At 40.3% G+C, this 12,153-nt stretch overlaps 1 protein-coding gene across 17 annotated transcripts in view; it reads left to right on the top strand.

The window, feature by feature from the left end:
• The window catches only part of NEDD4L (NEDD4 like E3 ubiquitin protein ligase), a 348,067-nt gene that overhangs the window by 298,711 nt on the left and 37,203 nt on the right, over positions 1–12,153 (top strand). For all 17 annotated transcript variants that reach the window (XM_007191975.3, XM_007191971.3, XM_007191970.3 and 14 more), the window contains one exon: positions 4,336–4,394. In XM_007191975.3, the coding sequence (XP_007192037.1) occupies positions 4,336–4,394 (59 nt within the window). The remainder of the gene's footprint in view (positions 1–4,335; positions 4,395–12,153) is intronic.

Here is a 12,153-nt window from a genome sequence, read left to right as displayed (position 1 = left end):
CCGTTTTCAAAGAGAGGTACGAGTAATAATGAGCATTTTATTAAAGCAAGGTCTTAACCGGTAACGCGGCCTTGGTCCGCCACACGGAGAGTACTTCACACAACATTGTGGCCATGTTCCGGCTGGTGGTCTGATGTCAGGTCAACCTGAAAAGAACTTTATGAAATGTTCTTGATGTACTATAAGGACCCAGAAACAAGAAAAACACGATTGCAAAGGGCCATCCTAGTGTACATTAGAAATTAGAGAAATCATGGACAGTTTTTCTGGAGGCATGCATAGACCCAGTGTAATATGCGGTAAACGCTTGTTAAATGGTGACTCGGAGTCCGTTCACGGAGGGCCAGTGGTGCTGGTGTTGTGTTAGGAAGTGGATGCCCTTGGTTGGAAAGTGGAGAGAACCTGCCTTGAGAGGCAACAGCAGCTGTACCTCCAGCCTCAGGCCTGCCCGGCCTCTGTTTTCCAGGAGGTGGGAAAGGCTGGTTCCTTGCTAAATGCCTGGGTGGTTCCTTTATTCCTAATCAGTCCCTCCAAGCTCCCCTCAGACATCCCCCATTCCTCTTTTCCAGACCACACAGCCCTTGGGAGGCTCCCCCTCTTCACTCCTGGGAGTCAAACGATAGGATATAGACCACACACAGAGCCTTGTTGATCTGAGCTATGCCAGTGTGAGATTTGTGATCCTGTACGTGGAGATTAAAATGTGCCTTTGCTCAACTATACTGAAAAGTTCTCTTAACCAAATACAGTGTAAATTAGATGACCAAAGACTGTGTAAGAATAAGGTCTGCTTAAGAGAGCCTCATTAGCTGACAATGTAACATTTCTGCCATGTCTCCCTAATTCGTCAAGGTTTATTCAATGGAAAGCAGTAGAGCGGTGAACATATCAATGAAACAGAGTTCAATTCATATGCCTTTTTTCTTAAACAAATTCCAGTCTGTGAAAAATGAAGCATATCTATCTTTTTTAAGACGCTGTATCAGGTACTCAAACCCACTCCAAAACGGGTTTCATTACCTGGAATTTCCTTACCTTCCGAACGAGTCTCTGCTCCTAAACGTTTTTCCCGAATCTTATTTCTAGCAAAATTCAGCATCTCGTTTTGCTCTCCTGCTGCCTGCAGGGCAGAAGCCAGGCCGTCCCTACTACACCATTTGGCTGTGAGAGCAGTCATCTTGTAAGCTGCTCAGAGTCAACCGTCTTCACGTCGCTGGGGCATGCGACTGCATGCTGAATGTGAAAGGCAGCAGTGCGCTTGTCTCCTAATTCATTAGGTTTTTTTATTTTCTGCTTCATAAATTCTTGAGAAGTGAGACATTTTCAAGATTAGAAATGTTAAAGATTTAATTTCAGAAGAGCATGAATGCTCAATACTAATCTGCTCTTTAGACTTCTAGATTCATTTGATTGACATTTATCACAAAGCTCCTATGTCTCAAGCCTGGTGTGAAAGGTTATGGGAAGGTCTTGAACTGAATCCCTACCTCTCTCAGGAATAGCGTAGTTCTTCTTAAAGACCCGATATGCCCAGCCGCTGAATACTTGGCCACAGGCAGTTTATATACAAAGCTAGAAAATAAAATTCCAGGGATGCTGTAAGATCCTGTTTTAATCTTTCCTGCCAGCAGTCTTACCAAACCTGTTAATAGTAGCTAAATGGACTGAGTTTTTTATTCTTCTACTTCATTCTCGCCCCTTTATTTGAAATATTATGTCTCAAAGACAAAAAGCAAGTTTAGATTCAAAAGTTTTAGGACAAAATGGGTAACTGGCCAGCGACAGTCCTATATTGATAATTCTTAAGTGCAAAATTGATCATTATTGGAATCATACAAGAACCATATGTGGTTCTAAAAGCCTAGACTGTTTTAAAAAGAATCTGTTTTCACCATCAGCTTCATTTGGTCATTTAAAAAGTCAGGCTCCTGCTGCATGCTGGGAAATGTGTTAAGTGGTGGAGAGGGGGCTGCGGAGATGAACAGCACACAGTCCTGGTCTTCAAGGGGCTTAGGTTCTGGTAGGGAGTGCCAGGAGGTATTTAAGTGTTGTCTTAGGGGAATGAACCAGTTGTTACATAGAAGTACTTGCTGAGTGTCTGGGCTCCAGCAGTGGAAGAAGGCTGCAAAAGAGCCTCGTAGAACGGGTGACTTTTCGGGTGGATCCCAAATAACGAGTGAGGTTTAGCCAGGCACGCCCAGCGAAGAGCAGTTCTAGGAGGGAGAAAGCATGCGCAGGTGTGTGAAGCTGTGCAGGTGACACCATGTTCAGAGGAGCGCAGTGGGGTTGCAAACGGCCGGTGTGCAGATGAGGCTGGCGTGACACCCGCGTTAAGTCAAAGGGAGTCTGCTGGTGCGGGGACTCGGGTCCCTTCCGCAGCCAGGCGGGCGCGCCTAAGGGATGGTGCAGAAGGGGCTCTGCCGCGGTCAGATTTGTGCCCTGGAGCAGCCGTCCCCGGCCTTTTTGGTACCAGGGTCCTGTCTCGCGGAAGACAGTTTTCCCACGAACTGGGGTGGCGAGGGGGTGGTTCGGGGATGACGCGAGCGACGGGGAGCCGCAGATGAGGCTTCGCTCGCTGGCCCGCCGCTCACCTCCCGCTGTGCGGCTCGGACAGGTCCTCGGCCCGGGGGTGAGATCCCCTTGGCAGAGCTTCAAAGGAAGTTTTGAATAGGGGTGAGTGAAACTGAGGCCAGGGAGACCTAGACAGTAGTCCGGGGAGAAGATGAGCGCTCAGGAAAGAAGCCTTTTCAGAGAGGTGGGGACGGGTGGTGACCACCGGAGTGAAAGGTGAGCGAGGATGGAGGGTATGGCAGGTGCCGGATTTGAACAGTGGACGGATTGTGGTGCTGTTAGTGAGGAATACAGGGTTGTGTGAACCATTTTGGTAGTGGAAGATTATGGGTCAAATTCTGGCAGAGTAGGGTTTGAGGTATTTCCCAGGGGAAATCCAGGTGCAGGTGTCAAGGATGGAGCTCGAGGTTCTGGTCTGGACAGATGTGGGAGTCATCATTTGTAGGTAGTAGGTAACTTATTTTCTGGTTTGACGATGGTACCCAGTCTATGTATAGTCCAAGGCAGTTTTTACTCAGCTGTATTCTTTTTCTTTTATTTACTTTTCTCCTGTTTTCCATCACAACAACAGCTCTTAATTTCCAAAAACTTCTGTCTTCAAAATAAGGGACCGGAAAATACCTTTTGCTTCCATCAGCGTTCTCTGAAACAGTTGAAACGTTTCTTGTAACTTTTCTGCCAGCGTGAATCTAGAATCGTCATGTGCTTTGGTAGCTTAATTTTAAAACTTTACCACTGCTTTTGTTAAAATAATTATCATACCAGACTTCGAAAAATTCCTGGGATAGTCATTAAAACCAAATTTATTAGTTATTCTTATCAGTCCACTTACTAAGTATACCAGAAAAAAACAGACTGTTCTTCTCAAACAAATAATTTCCTTTTTAACAAACCAACTTAGATTTCCTAACACTCCAGAGAGAACCTATTCTTCCCCGTCTACCCTCCCCATATCTTTCATGTGAGTCCATTCCTACCCCCCCCATATACACACACAGTAGCATAAAGTCTTTTTAATTAAGGCACAGTCACAAATACCAAGTGATCCAGGTAGCTAATGTGTGTTTCCACCTACACCATTGAAGCAATGGTATTGGTTCCATTTACTAATCTTATTGACATTGACTCATTTGGAAGAAAGAACCACTTCTCAACAGCTTGACCAAAAGGGAACCTTTTCTCTGGAATCCTCCTCTGCTGTATCTAATTCTCATTTTTTGGACTGCCTTAGCTGTTTTGATTTTTGTGTGCATATGAGTGACACATGTAATGGATTATTCATGTGTTCAATTTAGGATTTTTAATTGAAAGCCGTTTGCAACACCATAAGCAAAGGGAAGAGTATTTGAAATGAGAAAAAAATCATGTGTGTGTGTTAACTTTTGGGGAACTAAAATCTTTTATGCTTTTTTTTAATTAAATGAAAATCAACATCAAGTTATAAATCCTTGAAGGTACAGGGGTTTATAATTGAAATTTCAGCAGATTGCTTGCCCAAAACAGTGTGAATAGATGGTTTTACTTTAGTTGTGCATTTTTGATTGTTTTTAACTAAACAGTATGGGGGGCTGCGGTGCAGATTGCCTTACAGAGTATAGTTCTCTTCTAACCCTGAAATACTAAGTTATTTATCCTTGGGAGTCAGGATGGGGAACTGGGGGAACTTTTGGAAAATCCAGAAATAATTCTTTCTAAAACATTTTTGACATGAAATAGATTTGAACTAATAAGCCGGTTTTTTTTTTTTTTTTTTAATATTTCCAGATAGCAAAATTACTCAGTGGGAAGACCCAAGACTGCAGAATCCAGCTATTACTGGTCCGGTCAGTATTCTCAAGTTCTGACTCTTCAGTATAATATTTTGGTTTCATCTAAACACACATTTCTTGTATATTCCTGCTTACCTTGATGCCAAGGGCCTGGCTGGTGTCCTTGAGAAATTTAACATTACTCCCGTCTCCTCCTTCCCAGAATTTCTGGGTGAGGTACAGCTACATTTGCCTTTTCACAGGGCTTTCAATATAAAGGAAAAGAAAATGGTTTGCTAGTGGTAACAAAACTAAACATTCTCTTTTTTCTTTTATAAAAGGGTAGGTTAAAAGTATAACAATCAAAATGTCCTCTCTTCCTTTTTATATGAAGCAAAACTTGGTCCTGTATTTGTAGAGTTTTAACATTTCTTGAGGCCAGGGGTAGTATATGCATGCTAACAAATTTAAATTGGTTCCTGAATCTCTTCTGGCTCTAAAAATCTGCAAAGGTCTGGGTGAGGTGGTAGCTGCACTCCGGAGCTGGCAGTTAAGAATCTTATCTCTGCTGACCCACTAACTTTCTCATAGTCCCCTTATGTGTGTCATAAGGAAGAGTTGACAGCCTGGCACTGGTCAGCAGGCACCTGGTATCAAACACCTGAAACGAGTCTGTGGAATACTCCAGAATCTCTTGTCAGTGGTTACATGAGTGCAAGGAGAGACTCTGGAATTGCAGGAACTGTACTGGGATGAGCAGAAGATTGCAAATTGGGGAATCTTTTAATAACTGGAGGAGCTAAAGGAAGGGAAGTTTGTTATATCGAGTGCTGAACTAAGACACCAATAGGTATATTTAAAATACTAATTTTGTGGCTTTAATCTGATTTGGTTCAAATTACATTTTGAATTATAGGTCCATTTGAAAACTTGAAAGATAATACAGTGCAAACGCACCTTGATACCTGACATCCCTTTAGTTACTTGTTGGATTTGGATTTGTTCAGCTGCTCTGCTTACCAGTTGATGCAAAGTGCCCAATGCCACGTGGGTCAAAACAGGCGTTCCCTCCTCTGCATGTAGCTTAACAAACACCTGCCTCACTACCACGGCTCCTTTTGTTACATCCACAGTCACAATAAGTTAGAGTAGTATTTTCTCTTCTCCATCATGAGAAACAAGGTAAATTCAAGAAACGATGCTGTTTTCAAGCAACAGAAGACTTTTGACATAATAATGAAGCCTTTTCAAATATTTCTATTGCTTATTGATCATCTGTCTTCATGCAACACTGTTAGTTCTTACTAATTACTATTGAAAATTATTTAGCATCATAAATCCAGGTAGATTTGCCCTGAAGAAAGCTCTTTCTTTGTTTTCTACTAACAGAAGAGCCTTGTTTACTCTTTTTTTTTTTATTATTGGTAGTATTTCTTTCAATAAGAGCATGTGTATTTAGGTAATTGTTACCTTAGTGTAGATATTTGGTCTTCGTTTTAATTCAGTTCTAAATTTTTGGTAATTTCCATAATGATTTCTTTCTGTCCTTAACTTACAAATTATTTAGAATATGCTTTTTAGTTTCTGAGAGTATGAGAGGGTTTTTACCTGTTTCTTACTGATTTCTGATTTTATTGCATTGTGGTCATATAATATTGTCTATGGAATATTATCAGATATTTGAAACTTCTTTGGAGGCTTGGCCATTTTTTGTTAATGTTCTTTTTGTGTTTGAAAAGAATGTGTATTCTGTCTTTGCTGGGTGTAGAGTTCTTTATATATGTCTGCTGGATCAGGCCTATGGTGTTCAAATTTTCCATCTCCATGACAACTTTTTTCCTGGCTTTTCTATATCTAACCAAGTCAGCTGTGTCAGAGTCTCCCATGGTGACTGAGGCTTTGTCAGTCATTATGTTCACTTTCTCTTCACTAGTACTTGCCTAGTATATCTTTTCTGTCCTTTAACTAGCTCTGTTTTTTCTTTTTTCTTGGCTTTCTATTGGACTGATAGAGTACTCTTTATTTTCTTTCATTTGCCAGACTTGCTTGGACGTTGTATTTTCTATTTCTGTTCTTTTGGTGCTCACATTAAAATTTTTAACCAGTATACTTGACCTTTGTCAAAATTAATCACTCTCTACTCTTTTCCTGGATAATATACGACTTTGGGGAACTTTAGTGCTGTTCTTCCCACTCCTACTTTCCATTGTTCAGTGGAAATTTAAAACTACCTTGTCTTTAAACTTGCCAAATAATCATTAATATTTTCTCTTTTTTTCAACAGTCAATGCTTGTTTAATTTACTTATATGTAAACAAATTTCTTTGCCCACCATTGTTCTTTTTTTTCTAACATCTTTATTAGAGTATAATTGCTTTACAATGGTGTGTTAGTTTCTGCTGTATAACAGAGTGAATCAGCTGTACATATACATATGTCCCCAAATCTCCTCCCTCTTGTGTCTCCCTCCCACCCTCCCTTTCCCACCCCTCTAGGCGGTCACAAAGCACTGAGCTGATCTCCCTGTGCTATGCAGCTGCTTCCCACTAGCTATCTATTTTGCATTTGGCAGTGTATATATGTCCATGCCACTGTCTCACTTCTTCCCAGCTTACCCTTCCCCCTCCCCATGTCCTCAAGTCCATTCTGTACGTCTGCATCTTTATTCCTGTCCTTCCCCTAGGTTCTTCAGAACCAATTTTTTATTTTAGACTCCACATATATGTGTTAGCATACGGTATTCGTTTTTCTCTTTCTGACTTACTTCACTCTGTATGACAGTCTCTAGGTCCATCCACCTCACTACAAATAACTCAATTTAATTTCTTTTTATGGCTGAGTAATATTCCATTGTATATATGTGCCACATCTTCTTTATCCATTCATCTGTCGATGGACACTTCGGCTGCTTCCACGTCCCCACCATTGGTTCTTGCATCTACTTTTTTCCAGGTTAAGTTTTCTCCTTAATAAAGTTTAATGTCTAGTTCATGGTTCTCAAAGTGTGGCCTATAGATCAACAGCATCATTCAGAAACTTATTAGAAATGTAAATTTTGGGCTCCCAACCCAGACCTACTGAAAATCAGCAACTTTGGTTGTGGGCCCTGCAGTCTGTGTTTTAACATACCCTCCCAGGGATTCTGATGCCCACTCAAGTTTGAGAACCTCTGCTCTGGCGGCAATTTCAGTGAGGGTCTGAGAGAGGGGGGGCTTACCTACCTCTCTGTTAAATGATAGTTTAGCTGATTATAGAATCCTTAGTCAACAATTACTTTCCTTCAGTACTTTGGAGATTTATTTTTGTCTCTTCCGGCCTCCATAACTGATGATGAGAAGTTCGTTGTCACTCTAATTGTCATTTTTTTGGTGAGTAAATCTCTCTTCTCCGGTGATTTTGAATTTTTCTCCATGTCTTTGATTTTCTACAATTTTACTATCACGAATCTAAGTGTGGATTTCTTTTTATTTATTCTGCTCTGGATTCATTGTGACTCTTCCATATGGGGATGGTGTCTCTCCTTTATTAAGGAAAATTCCCTGCAGTTATTTCTTCATATATTGTACCTTTCCCATTTTTATTATCTGCATCAGTAATTCCTATTGGGTATTTGATTCAGTTTTACATTCTGTCTTCCTTATCTTTTAGCTTTCCGATCTTCTTTCTCATTGCTGTATTGTGGGCTCAGCTCTTCCAGTTAATTATCTTTCAAGCTTTTTATAATCTATCAGTTCATTGTGTCTATTATTTCAGTGACTAGATTTAATTGCTCAAAGTTCTATTTGGTCTTTTTCAATTTGCTTGGTCTTTTGAGTTATTGTTATTTGGTCCTGTTCTTTCCTTTTATTTATTTTTCTATTCATACTTACAGCTTTTTAATCATTCTTAAAATACTTGTTCCATCGCCTCTTTTAGATTATTTTATTACCTCTGGTTCTAGGGGCATTAAATCTCCCACTTGTTATGTCTGTAGACTCTCCTCAGTGGTAGTTGATTGCCTAGTTCAGTTTATAATTTTGTGTTTTTAAGTGTGTGTGTGCTCATCTTCATTTTTTTTCTTTATGGGGCTTTTATACATCCTGACTTGTATTTACTGTTAACTTCTTAGCTTGGGTTTATGCCCCCTTAGTTACTATAACTATGGACCTCATACCCACTTTGGTGTAGGCTTGGAAGTCTGAATTTATTAGAGGTCTGGGTTTTTTTGTTTGTTTTTCTCCCGGTCCTGGATAGAAGGGAAGCTTCCTTGCAACTCTCCCAGGCCTGTGGGTAGAATTTTCTTGAACCCTGTTCAGATGTGGGTCTTAAGCAGGGAACTCTGTCTGACTCCCCTGGTCACACAGACTGTAGGCCGTGCTCTGTGTCCCCATGTGAGGATTAAAAGCCCAAGCCCCAAGTCTAGGTCCAAAGCCCACTTCTTTAATTTTGTTTTTCTGTGTATCTGGTACATAGAGTTTCTCTCTCTTTTCCCAAGTTTTAAAAATACCTACATATTAGGGGAGAGGGGACCCTTCTGTGGCATCACTGTGAGTCAGTATGCTCTCTGTATGACAAGCATCACCATTAAAAGCATTAGAAACATGAAGTGCTATTTGTAGTTGCTACTCTTAAGAACACTATCTCATGCTTGTGTAACGCTTCGTACTTATTCAAGAACTTTATAATCAACTGCTTTGAAACTCACAGCAGTCCTCTCAGGATGGTAGGGAAGAAGTTGGGATTCCCAATTTGTCAGCAGCTCAGAAAGCTAATTGCCAAAAGTTTGAGCACATGTCAGAATCCAGGCCAGAGCCCCAGATGTGCTGGCTTTACCGACGTCTCTGTGTCAGGCCCGAGCCCTTCTCTGCAAGGAGCTCCGGTGTCCGTAACAGACAATAATGGCATGAAAACCTTTAGACCCCACTTACACAATGTCAGGTTTTCACTTTGTTCAAAAAAGAAAGCATATTTAATAGAGAGCAACTTTAATCAACAGATATGTTAATTCTTTAAATAGGCTTATTTTACACATTATATTGTATGTAAGAAAAGAAGATGCCAGATTTTCAAGAGAGAATAAATAATTTGGCCTGTCCAATGCAGAAATGTAATTCTCTTCAGAGGCTGCAACGTATGGATGTCTTTATCCTGGTATGTTGTTGGAATCTTTTCAGGAGAAGAATATAAAAACCTATTCTTCTTAGGCCATCATAAGAACGACCCCTAGAGAGAAAAGATGAGTATTGGAGGAGGATGGGTATTTCTCAACTTTCATGCATCGTTCCCCAGAAGAAGAAAGACCAGAAATATCTCAGCACTGATTTCCACTGACATCTAGTCAGCACCTACCAGGTTACAAGCCAGACAACGGCAGAGATACCATGGGCGGGGGGGCAACACTTTGAAATATGTTCCTTGAGAAACTTGTCATTTGAGACAGTTGAACTTGCATACACAGTGATGAATGTTTAAGCCTTTTTTCAACATTTTCAGGCAGGGAAACAAAAACAAAAAATAATTGCTGGGAATCACAGATTTTTGGAAAGGGAAGATCCTTAAAATTTGACTAGTCAAGTCTTTCTGCTTAACTGTGAAGGAATTCCGGAGTGGAGAGGTTATATCACAGAGCTAGCTGGCAGTAGAGTCTGCCCTGGAAGTCAGGTCTTCTGAAACTGGCATGAGATAATAAAAGGAAATCTTTTTTTTTTTTTTTCCAGCTTAATTTTCTTCTATCACAGTTAATCATAGCTAAGAACATCAAATACTTTTCCTTTTTTGAGAACTCACTGTTCCTGTCGTGGTTTGTTCCCTCCTGTCATTCTGGTTTCTGCTCAGATTTCCCTTTCTCAGAGCTGCCTTCCCCAACCATCTCACGTAAAACAACCACTGAGGAACTCTATCATTGTCCCACCTAGCATTTACCACTATGTATTCATTTATTTCTTATTGCCCATTGCTCACAATAGCTTCTAAAAAAGCTACAGAGCAAAAAGCATGATAATGCCTTTATTGGCTTATGTCAGACCTTTGTATTGTATCCTTTTCCTTAGGTTGGGGTTGACCAGATAGTGATAAAATGTCTACCTTTTCTGGAATCAGAATTCATACAGTATTTCGTCAGACTGAACACTGCCCAAAATAAATACAATATGTAGTCAAATCTAATGTTCAGTGAAGAGGCAAATGAAGACTGGCTTAAAAATTAAAAACTAAGAACAGACCATAGGTAGTATAAATTGTCTTTAGAATGTTCTTAAGATACTTAAATATATTGTCTTTTGCTCTTGAATTACAAAGCAAAATACTGACATGATCATTGTTTTCTATGAGAGTAGTAACTTGTTTTTGTTTTGGCTTAGTTATTATTTGTGTGACCATGTCTTAAAACAGTATGAAGCGGGGAAGCTTTTGTTCTTCATTTCTCCTCTTTCCAGTCAGGAGTAAGCATGGTGAAGGTGTAAGGTTTGGAGTCTGGAGACACTTTGCACAGGATCAGTGTATTTTATTAATGTAGCACAAAATGGTATCAGCAGAAGTATTCTTGCCCAAATTCACACTATGCGCTAAAAAGCAATGAGTTGTTCTGAGTGTGAGGCTGTCACAGTTACGTCCGCGTGTGTGCAAAAGCAATCCTTTCTGCTTCATAAAAAAAATTGTAAGCCTCTTCCATCGCCTGAAGTCACGACTCTGACTCTCGGATACTGTAAGCTACTTGACATCATAGCAAGTACCAAATATTTAAATGACTATATAAAAATGTAATTACTTTGCCTGAAGAGATTCCAGAACTTATGAATAATGTTAGCTCAGTTACTGAGCTCACTCCTGTGGTATCATCACTCTGCTCCATAGATACAGCATTCCAGATTTAAAGAAATCCTTGCCCACGACCTCTAAATAGTCAACTCCTAAAATGAGGACTTTTCCAGCATGCTGTTTACCCACTTTTTTTCCTTGACAAGTGTATCAGTTCGCTTGCCTTTCTACTTGTTACTTTTCTCCCAAAGATTTTTTTTTAACATCTTTATTGAAGCATAATTGCTTTACAATGTTGTGTTAGTTTCTGCTGTATAACAAAGTGCATCAGCTACATGCATACACATATCCCCATATCCCCTCCCTCTTGCGCCTCCCTCCCACCCTCCCTATCCCACCCCTCTAGGTGGTCACAAAGCACTGAGCTGATCTCCCTGTGCTATGTGGCTGCTTCCCACTAGCTATCTATTTTACATTTGGTAGTGTATATATGTCCATGCCACTCTCTCACTTTGTCACAGCTTACCCTTCCCCCTCCCCGTGTCCTCAAGTCCATTCTCTATGTCTGCGTCCTTATTCCTGTCCTGCCCCTAGGTTCTTCAGAACCAATTTTTTTTTTTTTTTTTTAGATTCCATATATATGTGTTAGCATATGGTATTTTTTCTTTTTCTGACTTACTTCACCCTGTATGACAAACTCTAGGTCCATCCACCTCACTATAAATAACTCAATTTCATTTCTTTTTATGGCTGAGTAATATTCCATTGTATATGTGTGCCACATCTTCTTTATCCATTCATCTGTCGATGGACACTTAGGTTGCTTCCGTGTCCTGGCTATTGTAAATAGTGCTGCAGTGAACATTGGGGTGCATGTGTCTTTCTGAATTACGGTTTTCTCAGGGTATATGCCCAGTAGTGGGATTGCTGGGTCGTATGGTAGTTCTATGTTTCGTTTTTTAAGGAACCTCCATACTGTTCTTCATAGTGGCTGTATCAATTTACATTCCTGCCACCAGTGCAAGAGGGTTCCCTTTTCTCCACACCCTGTCCAACATTTATTGTTTGTAGATTTTTTGATGATGGCCATTCTGACTGG

Source organism: Balaenoptera acutorostrata, chromosome 13, assembly GCF_949987535.1.
Source record: "Balaenoptera acutorostrata chromosome 13, mBalAcu1.1, whole genome shotgun sequence".
NCBI lineage: Eukaryota > Metazoa > Chordata > Mammalia > Artiodactyla > Balaenopteridae > Balaenoptera > Balaenoptera acutorostrata.
Note: the sequence above shows the minus strand (reverse complement) of the source record. Positions and strands in the feature narration are given on the sequence as shown.